This window comes from Pongo abelii, chromosome 18 (genome assembly GCF_028885655.2).
Source record: "Pongo abelii isolate AG06213 chromosome 18, NHGRI_mPonAbe1-v2.0_pri, whole genome shotgun sequence".
Taxonomy (NCBI): domain Eukaryota; kingdom Metazoa; phylum Chordata; class Mammalia; order Primates; family Hominidae; genus Pongo; species Pongo abelii.
In genome coordinates, this window is record NC_072003.2 from 83809377 (window position 1) to 83825463 (window position 16087).

The 16087-nt window shown below is 50.0% G+C and overlaps 1 protein-coding gene across 5 annotated transcripts in view; it reads left to right on the forward strand.

The window, feature by feature from the left end:
• ATP2C2 (ATPase secretory pathway Ca2+ transporting 2) overlaps nt 1-16087 on the forward strand; it is a 94789-nt gene that overhangs the window by 37610 nt on the left and 41092 nt on the right. For 4 of the 5 annotated variants that reach the window (XM_009251000.4, XM_024233532.3, XM_054534214.1 and 1 more), the window contains exons 4-7: nt 2813-2902; nt 4967-5002; nt 5103-5164; nt 9731-9839. In XM_009251000.4, coding sequence (XP_009249275.3) covers nt 2813-2902; nt 4967-5002; nt 5103-5164; nt 9731-9839 — 297 coding nt within the window. Of the gene's footprint in view, nt 1-2812; nt 2903-4966; nt 5003-5102; nt 5165-9730; nt 9840-16087 lie in introns of those variants that run through there. The other variant, XM_002826706.6, reaches the window with a different exon arrangement.

Below are 16087 nucleotides of genomic sequence, written 5' to 3' on the forward strand. Positions count from 1 at the left end.
AAGATTTCCCCAGAGTTGCCAGGTTTGGCAAATAACAATATAGGATGCCTTGTTAAATTTCAATTTCAGGCTGGGCGTGGTGGCTCACGCCTGTAATCCAAGCACTTTGGGAGGCTGAGGCGAGTGGATCGCTTGAGACCAGGAGTTCAAGACCAGCCCGGCCAACATGGCAAAACCCCGTCTCTTCTAAAAATATAAAAATTAGCCAGATGTGGTAGTGCATGCCTGTAATCCCAGCTACTGAGGAGGCTGAGGTGGGAGGATTGTTGGAACCCGGGAGGTGGAGGCTGCAGTGAACTGAGATTGTGCCACTGTGCTCCAGCCTGGACAACAGAGTGAGACCCTGTCTCAACAACAACAACAATAACAACAACAGCAACAAAATGAATTTCAGATAGATAAACAAGAAGCAATTTCTATTATAAATGTGTCCCAATACAGTGGACATGCTTATACTTTAAAAAAAAGGTCCTTGTTTATCTGAAATTCAGATTTAACTGGGTGTCCTATAGAATCTGTAACCTGAGCCCAAAGTCACATAGCCATGAGGAGCAGTGCAGAGAAGTGCAGCCAGGGAGCTGCACCCAGAGCCCCTTCCCTTGCTAGTTGCTGCCGTCGGTGCTGGTGCGGTGCTGAATGAATGGCACACAATCAAATGCCTGGAAGTCACTAAGAAGAGGAAAGAAAAAACTGCAATTGACGTGGCTCCAAGTTCCATTCTAGAAGTCGGCAGTCCCCGCCACCTTTGCAGGACCAGTTCAGAAAGGCCCAGTGAACAGGCAGAATTTTCCAGGTGCCTGCGGGCATTTAGATGGCCTTAGATCCCCTTTTCCAGCCTTTTGCATGCTCTTGGCCCCATCCCTGACATCCCTTTCTTCATTCTCTGGCCCCTGGGCTGCCCCAGGCTTCAGCCGCCTTCCTATTGGCTCTATGTTTACAGCTTCCTCCATTGGTCGATTCCGGAACCAATCACAGTCCTCCGTGCAGCATCCTCTGTCTCCACTCTCCTTGAGGTCCCCTCCCTGATCACGGCTCAGTTCTCAGTGTTCTGGGAATGTTATTCATCGATGCGTTTTGGCACCAAAATAGGCTTCTGGGTATGTAGGTGGTTCTGGCTAGCCCAGAAGCTTCCTAAAACTGCAGGGCTGAGAAGAGGCAGTGGAGGCTCCCGGAAGTTGGGGTTCAGGAAAGGAGGAGCTCCCCTCTGCGACTGGAGGTCTCTTTGCTCTGCGCTGAACCCCTTCCACTAGGACCTGCTCCCCCACTTCCCCTGGTTGTCCTCCTTCCCCTTATTCCTGTCAAAACCCACCGTGAACATCTTCCTTCACACCAAGGATCCTCTTCCAGCCTCCAGCCAGGGTATTCCCCAGAATGAAATCTCTTAAATTTCTTGAGAGCAGAGGACCTGCTCATTCATCTTATAGCTTGTCGGTTCAGCAATGCATCTGTGGGAATCCTTGTAGGACTGGACGGGAGCTCCTGACGGCTGGGTTTTCCTGCCCTTGCATATACAGATTCTGTCTGCACTCCCTTATTAATTCCTTACATGTGTTGAGTTCCTGCTGCGTGCCAAGTGTTGCGATTCTCCTATCTTTCCCCCAGTGACAGGGAACTCATCACCTTACAAGGCAGCCCTGTTTCTCTGTCTCGGGAGTGTCACCATTAGGACTTCTACCTTAGCACAACCTAAGGCTCTGGATGGGATGGCAGGGAGGCACTAGGCTGGTGCTCTCAGGAGGTGGCATCTGGGCAGAGACCTGAGTAAAATAAGAAAAGAAGCCGTGTGAGGATGTGGATGGAGGGCGTCGCTGGAGGGCAGGGTGCAGAAGTCCCTGAGGGGACAGGAGCCTGGCAGCCTGGGAATCAAGGTGCCCAGACCTGGTGCATTTTTTTTTTTCTGGGATAGGGTTTCTCTGCTGTCCAAGCAGGAGTGCAGTGGCATAAACACGGCTGACTGCAGCCTCAACTTCCCAGGCCCAAGTGATCCTCCTGCCTTAGCCTTCTGAGTAGCTGGGACCACAGGTGCACCTCACCATGCCCAGCTAATTTTTCCATTTTTTAATAAAGATGGGGTTTTGCTGTGTTTCCCAGGCTGGACTGAAACCCCTGGGCTCAAGCAGTCCTCCCGTTTCTGCCTCCCAAAGGGCTGGGATTACAGTGTGAGCCTCTGTGCCCAGCCCTTGTTGATATTTTAGCTCTCTTCCTTATCCTGATCTTTGGTCTGCCTTCTGAATCCGGTTTTATGTGTTTGCGTTTCTTTTCAATCCTCTGTAACATGAGCTACCATGAGATGTCTCTGAAATGAAAGGGCAGATATATAAAATAAAGTAAAAATCTTCTCAGAAAGTTTTGGGAACAGCTGTTTTAGAGAGGGACATCATTGCAGTCCCTAGAGGCTGTTACAGGAGCAGGTTGGTACTGAGTTTGCTGAGTGGGATGTGCAGGATTTGGGGAGCTGGTGTGGTGAGAGAGGATCCTTGGCTGTTCTGAGCCAGGACTGGCATCTTGCCGAAGTCCTGGCCTGGAGCATCATGGAGATGTGGAGAGGCGAGACCAAGAACTCAAAGGCAGGGCCGAGGCCGGTGTCTTCAGGGGGTCAGTATTGGGACCCGGGAGGGTCAATGGGGTGGAGTTCCAGGCAGAGGAGGACCACTGCATGGGGGTGGCCTCCCCAGCCCTTGGTCACCATGGTGTTGACCTGGAGGCCTGGCCTTGAACTGAGACCCCTGTCACACAAGCTTCTGCACAGTAAGAAACCCATTCTGGTCCCTGAGACTAAAGAACGTGCCCCACCCTGTTATTTCCTCTTCAGTTTAAGAACCCCCTGATCCTGCTGCTGCTGGGCTCTGCCCTGGTGAGTGTCCTCACCAAGGAGTATGAGGACGCCGTCAGCATCGCCACGGTGAGTTCCCTGACAGCGCTCGGCTCCCAGGCGGGCAGCCAAGGGTCTGCTGAGTCTCTGCTTGTTATTGTATACAAAGAAAAAAGAGTTTGCTGTAGGGGGGAAAAAGGAACATACAGGAGAAAGAAAGGAAAGCAAATCCACGTCCTTCTTTACCCTAATATCAAGGTGCCCTGGTTTATTTGGCCACTGCTTGCTTGGTGGACACACAGGTGCTTCTGGGTCTTTGCTAGAGCAGTGTTGCAGGGAATTCCTTTCCCGTGACCCTGGGATGGGGGGACTAGAGCCTGGGCTGTGCACATTTGCCTTCCGAAGAACAACACCTTTGATCCATTACCCAGACATAACCACTGAGCACTCTTTTTTTTTTATTTACATGAAATTCGCATAATAAAATATTGACTATTTCACATGAACAATTCAGTGAAATTGAGTGCATTCGTGACATGGTGCAACCACCACCTCTGCCTAGTTCCAAAACATTTTCATCACCCCGGAAGGAAACCCTTTGCTCACCAGACAGTCACTTCCTGTCTCCCCTCCTACCAGCCCTTGGCAACCACCAATCTGTTTCTATCTCTGTGCGTTGAATGACCTATTCTGGATATGTCACAGAAATGGATTCAGACGGATGAGTTCATGTCCTTTGCAGGGAAATGGATGAAGGTGGAAACCATCATTCTAAGCAAACTATCACAAGGACAGAAAGCTAAACACCGCATGATCTCACTCATAGGTGGGAGTTGAACAATGAGAACACATGGACACAGGGCGGGGAACATCACACACCGGGGCCTTTCATAGGGTCAGGGGGCTGGTGGAGGGATAGCATTAGGAGAAATACCTAATGTAAATGACGAGTTGATGGGTGCAGCAAACCACCGTGGCACATGTATACCTATGTAACAAACCTGCACGTTGTGCACATGTACCCTAGAACTTAAAGTATAACAAGAAAAAAAAATGGATTCAGACAATACATGACCTTTCGTATCTGGCTTCTCCTGAGCACATTTTTTTTTCTTTTTTTGAGACAGAGTCTTGCTGTGTCGCCCAGGCTGGACAGCAGTGGCGCAATCTCAGCTCACTACAACCTCTGCTTCTCCTGCCTCAGCCTCCTGAGCAGCTGGGATTACAGGTGCCCGCCACCACTCCTGGTTAATTTTTGCTAATTTTTGTATTTTTAGTAGAGATGGGGTTTCCCGGTGTTGGCCAGGCTGTTCTCGACCTCTTGACCTCAGGTGATCCACCTGCCTTGGCCTCCCAAGTAGCTGGGATTATAGGCGTGAGCCACTGTGCCTGGCCTGAGCACCTTTTGATGGCTGTCATTCCCCACTTCTTTCTGTTCGTTCCAGCTGGTCTTTTAAAATACAAACACAGACTCATTCCACACGATGGAATTTGCTACTTCCAATTAAAAGGCTGGGGTAGGCCGGGTGCGGTGGCTCATGCCTGTAGGCCTAGGGGGGCAGATCATGAGGTCAGGAGATCGAGACCATCCTGGCCAACTTGGTGAAACCCTGTCTCTACAAAAAAATAAAAAAAAATTAGCAGGGCATGGTGGCATGTGCCTGTAGTCCCAGCTACTTGGGAGGCCGAGGCAGGAGAATCGCTTGAAACCGGGAGGCAGAGGTTGCAGTGAGCCGAGATTGCACCACTGCACTCCAGCCTGGTGACAGAGCAAGATTCCATCTCAAAAAAAAAAAAAAAAAAAAAAAAGGCTGGGGTAAGATCCATATCTGCTATGGAGAAGGGTGTTTGCAGCATGTTCAGTGAAAATGGCAGTTTGTAAAAGAATATATTTGTATTAAAAGATGCGGTGCCTTAAGTATGTCTACGTAGAAAAATCTAGATGGGTGCTCCAAAATGTGCACCTCTGGGCAGTAACAGATAGTGTCAATACTAGCTCTTTTGGCTAGTATATTTTCTAAATTTCTGTACTGTGCACTTATTTTGCAAGAAGAAAGGAAATCAATCATTAAAGACAAGCCCCTAGCCTGCCCCGCCCTGTCCCCCCACCCACTGAGCCTCTGGCACTGACACCCTCCTCCGTTTGCTGTCTAGGCAGTGCTCATCGTGGTCACTGTGGCTTTCATCCAGGTGAGTATTTCCTGAGGTCCCAGTCAGGGTAACCCGGGCAGGACAGGAGCTTCATGGAGTCCCCACCTTTGAACAGCACATCTGATGTGCTTCCTGCCAGGAGTACAGGTCGGAGAAATCTCTGGAAGAGCTGACCAAGCTGGTTCCTCCAGAATGTAACTGGTAAGTCAGGGCCTCCCTGGGACTTTTTGGTTCACTGGAGGAGCCAGTGAGCTGGAGAGTTTGGCAAATGTTTGGTGAAAGTTGTATCCTTGGTAGTGTCGGACAAGAGAACCACATCTCACTGGGAGTTCTAAGGCCTGGTCTCCGCCTGCCAACAGGTTGCTGTGTGTCCTTGGGCATGTCACTCAACCTCTCTGGGCCTCAGCTCCATCATCAGTGTCTAAATCAGGTGCCTAGCCTGAGGGCCACAGGTAGCAGGAGTGACTCTGGGAAGAGGGTAGCCCACAAAGCCTGTGAAATAGTGTGCAGAACTGTGCATTTTTTCTAGGGAGAGGGTTTGGAGGTTTATTTGAATTCTCAATGAATGGACTCAGGAGAGTAAGATCCAGGTCTTTAACAAGCGGAGCCATCAGAACATTGGCTGCAGCATAGGGTATAGAGAGAGTGAATTTGAGTAACTACTCAGCAGCTGCAACAGACTCTTTCCTGCCCAGAGCTTTCCATTGGTTATTGCACGGCTCTTACCAAAGACGTTTAACAAGGAAAGAGAAAAGACTAAAACGTCTGCCAGTACCACATGGCCACTTCTGTCTAGCATAGCTCTGTGCGATAGAACTTGCAGGAAATGTTCTATTAATATCATCTGCCCTGTCCAATATGGCATCTGACAATTCTTTTTTTTTTTTTTTTTTTAAGATGGAGTCTTGCTCTGTCGCCCAGGCTGGAGTGCGGTGGCACGATCTCGGTTCACTGCAACCTCCGCCTCCTGGGTTCAAGCAATTCTTCTGCCTCAGCCTCCCAAATAGCTGGGATTACAGGCATGCACCACTACACCTGGCTAATTTTTTTATTTTTAGTAGAGATGGGGTTTTGCTGTGTTGGTTAGGCTGGTCTCGACCTCCTGACCACAGATGATCTGCCTGCCTCAGCCTCCTAAAGTACTGGGATTACAGGTGTGAGCCACTGTGCCCGGCCAACAAACTAAATTCTTAATGTTATTTAATTTTAATTTTAATTTTAACATGCACATGGACCTAGTGGCTACCATATTGGGCAGCTCAGCTTAGAACATCTGCGGGGGCCCTTCTAGGAACAGCTGCCATTGGTGGAGGAAGCTGACAAGCCCAGGAGGGAAAACAGCTTTTTCCTTTTTCTTTCCTTTCTTTCCTTTCTCTCTTTCTCTGTTTCTTTCTTTCTTTCTTGTTGTTGTTGAGACAGGGTCTGGCTCTGTTGCTTAGGCTAGAGTGCAGTGGCAGGATCTCGGCTCACTGCAACCTGTGCCTGCCTCCAGGGCTCAAGTGATCCTCCCGCCTTAGTTTCCCAAGTAGCTGGGAATACAGGTGCATGCCATGCCACCACACCTGACTACTTTTTTGTATCAGCTGCTACAAAAGTTATTGCATTTTTTGCATTTTTATTTTTTAAACCTGATTGTGTGTGTGCATGTGTGTGCACGTGTGTGCGCATGTGTGTGCGTGTGTGTGCCTGCGTGTGTGCGACCATGTGTGCATGCGTGCATATGTGTCTGTGTGTGTATGCGTGTATGTGTGCGTGTGTGTATGTTGTGTGTGTGTGTGCATGTGTGTGTCTGTGCGTGCGTGTGTGTGTATCTGTGTGTATCTGTATGTGCGTGTGTGTATGTGTGTCTGTGTGTGTGTATGTGTGTGTAGACGGGGTTTCACTATGTTGCTCAGGCTGGGAAAACAGCTCATTCTAAGCTTAACTTTTAGCATAGCAGTGGTCCATAAGCTCGTTCTCCTTGTAGAAGAAGAAATGATTTCAAAAAAGGCCGAAGTCTTCTCCCCATCCCTGCTAACATTGGTTGAGGTTGTTTCAGGCTGATCTGTCTTTCCCGAACATACCTGGCTGCTCAAAGTGATAGAAAGTATCCTGTGATCAGCCAGGCACGGTGGCTTACACCTGTAATCCCAGCACTTTGGGAGGCCGAGGTAGGCAGCTCATCTGAGGTCAGGAGTTCAAGACCAGCCTGGCCAACATGGTGATAGTGTCTCTACTAAAAATTTTTAAAAATTAGCTGGGCATGGTGGTGGGTGCCTGTAATCCCAGCTACTTGGGAGGCTGAGGCAGAAGAATTGCCTGAACCTGGAGGTGGAGGTTGTAGTGAGCCAAGATCGCTCCATTGTACTCCAGCCTGTGCGATAAGAACGAAACTCCGTCTCAAAAAAAAAAAAAAAAGTATCTCATGATCTGGGGTGACTGGGAACAACTCAGACCACCCTCTGAGTCTCCAAGACCCATTTCTAACATTTGGCAACATATGGCAAGTCCATATTTTCTGAAGGATAATTTTCAGGGAGAGCTTTAGTATATATCCCAGGCACATGTTGTGCAACTGAGCCATAGGGCTGGGATAGAAAGCCCTAGTGAGATACGGTCCCGCATCTCAAAGAGTCAGCATTCAAGGGGTGTGTGTGTATAATACAAGGCGGAGAATGATGAAGGACCAAATAGGGACAAGAAGAGGATGATACAGAATTGACTTACATCACAGAGGGTGAGTCAATTGTAGAAAGACCACAGGAGCAGTGGAAACGTCTGGGCTCACTGGTCAGACGAACAACGCTGTCAGAAATCCAGACATGTGACACCATTAACTGAGCAAACGGAAGCATAAATGATTTATGTGATTTGATGATCCGATCTTAAGCTTAAATATCAAGTCTTGGCCTTTCAGGTGAATAGCATGCATTATTGATGTCTCCCGGGAGGTCACTTCTAAAAGACGGTTTTATGTACAAAAGCAGCGGTGTCAGGCAGCCCAGTAGAGTTGAAAGAGCGCTGAAGAGGTGAAGCCCACCCTCTGAGTCTCTGAGACCCATTTCCAAGTCAGGGGAAACCCTGCCGTGCGGGACCCCCTCCCTGTGTTACTCCATCCCTGGTGCAGGCATCAAATATTTATTGAGCACCTACTGTATGCCTGGAGAAAGGGCACTGAGGTTATACAAGTGGAAGAAATGGGGAGGCCTTGGCCTTTGGGGACCTCACATTCCTACCAAGGGAGTACATAATAAGCCAGTGAAGAAACAAGATGACTTTGGAATTGTCCAGGTACACAAAAGCCAAAAAATACCCAAGGCCAACAAAACAAATAAAAAACCCCACTGAGATGTAATAGTGGCTGGTGGAAGGGTGAGGACAACCCTAAATAGCTGTCGATCAGGCTGATATTTACAGAGGAGGTGACATTTAAGTTGAGGCCTGAGGAAGAGGAGCCTGCCATGGGAGGAGCTGAGGGAGCAACAGGTATATCTCTGGCAGGTGCTCTTGGCTACAAGGAACAGAAAGTCCAATTGCACAAACCCCAAGAAAAGTATATTATCTCATAGCCAGGGATCTGAGGTGGGAGCCGTGGGGGTTAGTTAATTCAGGAGAGCACCCAGGGCCTGGCCCTTTCACCTCCTTACCCTGCCACCTTGAGCTCATTGGGGTTGCATTCGTTCTTGGCTGGCTCTCCTCATGGTCCCAGATGGCTGCCACAGCTCCAGGCATCACAGCCAAACACACAAACGCCTTATAGAAGAAGGGGGGGTGGGGGTGTGCATGCACACGCACGTACAGTAAGGAAATCTTTTCCCACAAGCCCCCAGCAAACATCCACTCATGTCTCTCAGGCCAGTGTTACATGATGTGCTGATACCTAAGCCAATGAAGGGCAGGGGTCTTAGCCAGGCATGACCCACTCCCCAGAGCACGTGGCTATGGGGAGAGGGTGGATACCTGAACAAGATCAAATTCCATTAACAAGGAAGAGGGGAATTTCTGCTCTTGCATTTGAGGTCTGCAAAGCCCCTGAGACCAGAAGGAGCCCGTGTGTTTAAGGGGGCTGGATGGAATGAGATGGGAGCTGCAGGAGGCTGGCCTGCCCCGGAGGAGATCTTTGAGTTTGGTACCAAGGTCATGGGAAAGCCATCAGAGGGTTTGGAGCAGGAGGGAGTTGGGATCTGGTTTGGGGTTCTAAGAGCGCTCCAGCTGCCATATGCGGGATGGGTTGAAAGCGCCAGGTCGGAGGTCGGAGTTAGCTGGGACAGGCAAGGGGCGGTGGTGTGGGGGATTCCAGTTGGAGCCTGCACGGAAGCACATCCGTAGTCTGAGGGCAGCTGGTCATGGCCCTGCGGGAACGGAGGTCCTGGGCTTCCTCCCAGCTGTGATAACGCTCTGCCATCCCTGACTTCCTGAGACAGACCCTGCACCCTGAGTGCTGTGTGCTCTGAGGGCAAAACTCTGCCGGCTGCATTTGGAGGCTTTAGAACCGCTGACCTTGACCCTAGGAGCCTCCCTGGGGCATGAAGTCCACCTGGTTTCCAGGCAGGGTAAACAGCAATGGCATCACCTTTCAGATGTGGCCCGGGGATGCCCAGAAACCACATACTTTTCCTAAAGTCTTATAGGATATGTTAATTTCAAAATAATAACACCCTAAAGGCACAGGGTTGGTGTGTATTAAAAGAGAAAAGTGTGTTTCTATTCTCCTTGTTCAAATGTATCAAAGTGCATAAAAACGAATGTCAGCATGGATGCTTTTGCTTTTTACCATGTCAAATGCAGCCTAAGAGAAGGAAAACTCCAGCACTTGCTTGCTCGAGAACTGGTTCCTGGTGATGTCGTATCTCTCTCGATCGGAGACAGGATCCCTGCAGACATCCGACTCACTGAGGTGAGTGGTTCCAAACCCTTGTCAATGGGGTATTTGATGGGGCTGGTCAAGGAGCAGACACTTAGCTTATTGTAGGCATTATAGTCTCTCTCATACACACATGCTCAAACATACATGTACATGCATGCACACAAGACAGGAAGGAAGTTAGCAGACAAGCGTGTTCTATGCATAGAGCCCCTCAAACCATATTTCATAAATTGTCATTCTCACTTTAAGCCTAACAACTTTTGGCTATATGATTTTCCAGCTTAAAGCAGGCTGTAATAACAAATTAAACCAAGGTGGGCTTGGGGAATGATGTGAGAGTTGCCTCTCAAAACAGACACACAAGTGTTAGAAAGAAGTGGTATTAGAGACGGGTGGATCACCTAAGGTCAGGAGTTCAAGAACAGCCTGGCCAACATGGTGAAACCCCATCTCTACTAAAAATACAATAATTAGCTGGGCGTTGTGGCATGCGCCTGTAATCCCAGCTACTCAGGAGGCTGAGGCAGGAGAATCACTTGAACCCGGGAGGCGGAGGTTGCCGTGAGCCAAGACCATGCCACTGCACTCTAGCCTGGGCAACAGAGTGAAAAGCACACGCTTTTAGAGTAGTGAGGTTTGGGGATATTGGCTGTGGGGCAAGCTTCGTGGGTCGCTGGGTGTCACAGCTTCACAGAGCCATGCCTGAGGCACTGTGCTGAGATTATCCTGGGTTCCCGAGAGGTTCCATCAAGTTCAACACGATCTGTTGCTGTGAGTAATCTATTTCAAGAATCCTTCCAATAATGTGTAAGGACTGTTCAAAGCTTTGCATGATAAAGAATTAGACACAGATTATCTGCCTGATTTATCTACTGATAGGGTGCATTCTCAGGAACTGTAGGATCAAGGACCGGCTGTTAAGAGGGCAGCATCAGGGAAGGGGATGGAGAGGAGCACAAAGGGTTGGAAGCTATGCCCTGGGACCTGTGTTTACAACATTCCTAGCCTGTCTGTGAAATAGGAGGCAGGGGCCAGGGCTTATGTGTGGCCACTCGGACATTGAACCTCTCTGCCGTGACCTTCAGATTTCCAGGCAGGGCAGGGATAAGGGTGGGAGATGTTCAGGTACCAAAGTAAAGGAGGGTTCACCCTCGGGCTCAGGCTGGTGCCCTCTGTAACACCAGAAATAGATCCTCTGTGGCCCCCGCCTCTCCCCGTGTTCAACTCCAGCAGTCAGCGTCTGACCCCAAGTCTGGGGTGCATGGATCCGGTCAGAGGAACTACTGTCTGTGGCCAATCCCCGCCTGCAAGGAGGACTGGGGAAGCTGGTCTCACATTTTCCACATTTTCCTTCTCCTGAGATGGGGGGTCCTAACAGGGGATGCTCCAGATGCCAGGCAGCCCGTGAGAAGGACCCAGGTCCACCACAGGGGCTGGTGCAGAGGCAGAGAAAGGCCGTATGAGAGGTGGCCAGTGACCTGGGGCTGGGCATTAGCCTGGGCTTGAGCCCTGGGGCCATCATTTAAAGCCTTGCGACCTTGAGCAAGTTAGTTAACCTCTCTGTGCCTCAGTTTTCTTATCTGCAAAATGGGGGGTGGTGATGCCCATAGGGTACTTGTGAAGATTACAGATCTTCAGAGATGCCAAAAGTGCTCAGAACGGTGCCTGGCACAGGTGAGTGAGAGGCAAGTGTGGGGGCTGCCGTTACCGCAGTGTGTGTTGGGAGTCAGAGAACCCCGGGCCCTGTAGCTCCTAGGATGTGACTCGGGGAAGGAATTCACCTCTCTGAGCTTCGATCTCCACATCTCTAAAAGGGGCTGATGTTGGTTTCCATTTCACAGGGTTATTGTGAAGTTGAAACAAGCTATGACCTATGCTATGCTTAGCACGTGCCTTTCGTGGGGTAAACAGTCACCAGACACTGGTGATTGCTTTTATTTTTTATCATCGGTCTATACAACAGTTCTTTGAAACAACTTTTTAGACCCCAGATAACTTCCTTACTGCTTCAGCTGGCTTTCTCTCTGCCCTGCTTATATTAAATTAAATTGTGGCTGGTCACAGTGGCTCATACCTGTAATCCCAACACTTTGGGCAGCCAAGGCGAGTGGATTGCTTGAGCCCAGGAGTTCAAGACCAGCCTGGGCAACATAGTGACACCCCATCTGTACAAAAACTATTGTACCTGTGTATTGATACCACGAAGGTTATTTTAAGGCTACTGGCTGTGAACACTCTATGGATTTTCCTGGTGGTACTTTGCAATTCCATTAAACGATCAATAGTTTTGTCTATTCAGTGGAAAATCCTTATCAGCTAGTAAGCTCTGAGATCCAGGAGTACTTCAAGTGTACACTTTAAAACCATTTCGGTCTAGCAGGTTCAGCAGGAAGCAGCAAGTTCAAGAAAACTCTTAAAGTAATAGACCTTTTTGCACAGTATATGGGGGTCCCAGAACATTCTTTTCCCTTTCCCAGAGTTAAAACAGAGGAAGCCCTCAGTCAGAGGCTAAGCTGGTACAGCCAGCAAGCCTGGGTCACTCTTTCTCCCCAACCATGTCTAAAAGAAAAAGGGAATTGGGTCGGAGGTGACGGGATTCCAAGTGACGCTTCGTCTTGGAGGTGGAGGCACCGGGTGGGCATAAGCCCTGTGTGTGGGAGATAGGAGGTGAGCCCGCGATTGTGCCTCTGTCTTCAGGCTCGGCCCGCGGCCTCCTTGGTGGCCATGGGTTCTGTGCCCCCGACTCTATTTTTGCCCCTCACCCCTCCTTGTCCCTTACCTGAGATTGTGCCCTGGGAGCCTGGGAGGTCACGAGAAGCCCCTCCTGCCCACCTGCTGAATGCACACACAACCAGCTTCGCTCCTTCTTGGTCCGGAGGTGCCATCTGATCTTATACCTGCCTTTATTTTTGTCATATGAAGACAACGAATATTTTTCAGTATATCAGGTCTATGCTAACCACCGTATGAAAATTGCTTCATTTCATCTCCCAACACTCTTAAGAGACCAGCACTGTTATTTTTCCTCTGCGTTATTTTACTACACGGACACAGCAGCCCGGAGAGGTTGCGTGGCCCTGCGCAGTCACACGGTGGTAGGTGGTAGAGGGGGACGTGACCCTGGGCCTCTGGCTCCACAGCCCATGTCCTTACCCCCAGGATGTTCTCTGTCTCCCTGTGAGCAGCTGTTCAGACTCTTCCTGGCACTGCCTCTCCCCCTGAGTTTCCTCCATGTATCCATTGCCTATGGCTGCTGTGGCAGATGACCACTTACTTAGGGGCTTAAAACAAGGTGAAGGTATGGTCTGACCTTCTGGAGGTCAAAATTGAAATCGTTTTCACTGGATGGAAATCAAGAGTGCTATCAGGGTTCAGGCGCAGTGGCTCGCTCCTGTAATTCCAGCACTTTGGGAGCCTGAGGTGGGTGGATCACCTGAGGTCAGGAGTTCGAGACCAGCCTGGCCAACATGGCGAAATCCTGTCTCTACTAAAAATACAAAAATTAGCCAGGCGTGGTGGCGTGCACCTGTAGTCCCAGCTACTCGGGAGACGGAGGCAGGAGAATTGCTTGAACCTGGGAGGTAGGGGTTTTAGTGAGCCGAGATTGCACCACTGCACTGTAGCCTGGGTGACAGAGTGAGACTCCATCTTTAAAAAAAAAAAAAAAAAAAGGTGCTATCGGGGCCATGCTCCTCCAGAGGCTCCAGGGGAGAAGCCGTTTCCTGGCCTTTCCCAGCTTCTAGAAGCTGCCTACATTGCTTGGCTTGTGGCTCCATGTTCCCGCACCACCTGCTCCTGTTACATCTCCCTGACGTCAGACACATCAACCATCCTTCCTCCCCTCCCTTATAAGGACCCTTGTGACCTCACTGGGCCCACCCCGGTCACCCAGACCATATTCTCCCCATATCAAGGCCCTTCAGTTAGTCACGTCTGCAAAGTCTCTGTCACCACATCAGAGAACACATTCCCAAGTTGAGGATTAGGATGCGGACATCATGGGAAAGCTGGGGGCGGGGGGACGTTATTCAGCGGGCCACACTCCGGCCCTTTTCCAGGCCCCCTCCCTCCTCCCTTCCTGCCTTGGGGCCCCCCACCCCACTCCCCATCCCCATCACTCATTCATTCAACAAGTGTTTGCTGAGCACCTACTACGTACCAGGCCCTGGGCTGGGTGCCGAGGACACTGCGTAGGAAGCAGACCTGGTCCCTGGACTCATGAGTTTATAGCCCAGAGTGATAGACTAACCTAAATCTACTAGTGACAAGAACTGTTCCAGGACTGCTAAGGGACCCATGAGTGGAAGTACTGGGAATCCTGGATTTCCCAAATGGGAGAGACTTGCCTGGCCTGGTGCAGTTAGGGAGGGCTTCCTGGAGACAGCAGCTTTTGGCGCAAAACAGCCGTTTTAGGCAAAGGAGGCCCAAGCTACTTGTCTCATGCTGACCAAGAAGCCTGATAAGTTTTTGCTTTCAACCACCATGGGGGCACCTAAAACCCTCCCCCACCACGTGTGACTTAACCTATCTCATCCCAGAGGTCTCCGCTCCGTGTCCCTGCTCCCAGGCCTTCCCCCAGCAGCCTCTTCTCAGGGGCCTCCCTCCCTGCTCTGTACACCCTGGTGTTGGATCCAGTGCTTGTTTATCGTCAGTTCCCCCCCGCCCCCTCCATGGAGTATCATCTTCCTGAGGCAGAGACTGTATCCCATTCACTGCGGTATTCCCAGTGTCCGGAGGAGTCCCTGGCCTATCGGAGGATATGGATGGGCAGATTTCCAATCTGTCCAAACCCACACTCACTCCCCACCCCATGTGCCTCCTCTCTTCCAAACGCCTCCTCCTCCTTCCTCTTTCTCTTCCTAGCTGCCTTCCGGGGGTGGGGGTCACCTTTGATCTCTCCCTTTCTTTTTTTTTTTTTTTTTTTTTTTTTTTGAAGGACTTCATTGTTTAAAAATGTTTTAGATTTGCAGAAAAATTCAGCTCTGGATTTCCATCTACCCCTCACCCAGGTTCCCTTCCTGTTTTTAATGCCTTAGCTCACTTGAGTGCATCAGTCACAACTAAGGAAACCGTATTGATGCCTTCTTGTTACCTTGAGTCCGTGCCACTTTCAGATCCCCATAGATTTCCCTAATGTCCTTTTTCTGCTCCAGGATCCCACGTGACATTTAGTGGTCATGTCTCCTGAGGTTCTTGTTGGCTCTGACACTTTCTGATATTCCTTGTTTTTGACCTTGACCTTATCAGTTTCGGTTTTGTTTTTGTTTTGAGCAGAGTCTCTCTCTGTCACCCAGGCTGGAGTGCAGTGGGGCAATCTCGGCTCACTGCAACCTCCACTTCCTGGGTTCAAGAGATTCTCCTGCCTCAGCCTCCTGAGTAGCTGGGATTACAGGCGCCTGCCCCCATGCCCGGCTAATTTTTGTATTTTTAGTAGAGACAGGGTTTCACTGTGTTGGCCAGGCTGGTCTCGAACTCCTGACTTCAAGTGATCTGCCTGCCTCGGCCTCCCAAAGTGCTGGGATTACAGACGTGAGCCATCACGCCCGGCTGTCCTTGACAGTTTTGAGGAGCCCCAGCCAGGTATTTTCCAGAATCTTCTTCGAGCCTCCTTCAAAGATTTCCCCAGCATCACTCAGTGACTTCTTATGCTTCATTGTCCAGAGCTGGAGCCGCGGGAGCCACGGGGAGGCGGAAATGTGGTAGTGCAGCAGGAGGCCTCGCCTCCCTATGCTGTGGGGTCCACTGGGAAGGAAGGGGGGAGACGGGCATTACCTGGGTGAGTGGTGGCCGCTGTTGTTCTTGGGGACTGAGATCCTATGGCAGTGCACATATTTTTAAAAGATGACTACTAAATTTAAACAGTTTTAAATTATAGAGAAGTCGCAGGTCCCTGTTTGAGAATCATTTATCTAGCTGTGTTTCTCTGGTGGTTTGTGGAAGAAGGCTTCTCTCTAGCTTGGTGTTACATGCTTACATGACCAGGTCCCTAGGGATAGGCCCACCCAGCCCCGCTCTATGAACTCAGAGGTGTCTGGCACAGTTCTGGCCCTGGGAGCCTCACCTCGGGAGTGAGATGTGTTAAGTCTGAGGTCAAGTTGCGGTTTTGCGAGATGGTTAAGAGTATAGTTTCTGGAACCAGAGCTTCGGTTCAAATCTCTGTTTTGCCACTAACTAGCTATGGAAACTTGAACAAATTACTTAATTTTTCCATGCTTCAGTTTCCCCATATGCAAAATGGAGAAGATAGTAGAGTCTTCCATTGGGGGTGTTGAGGTCTG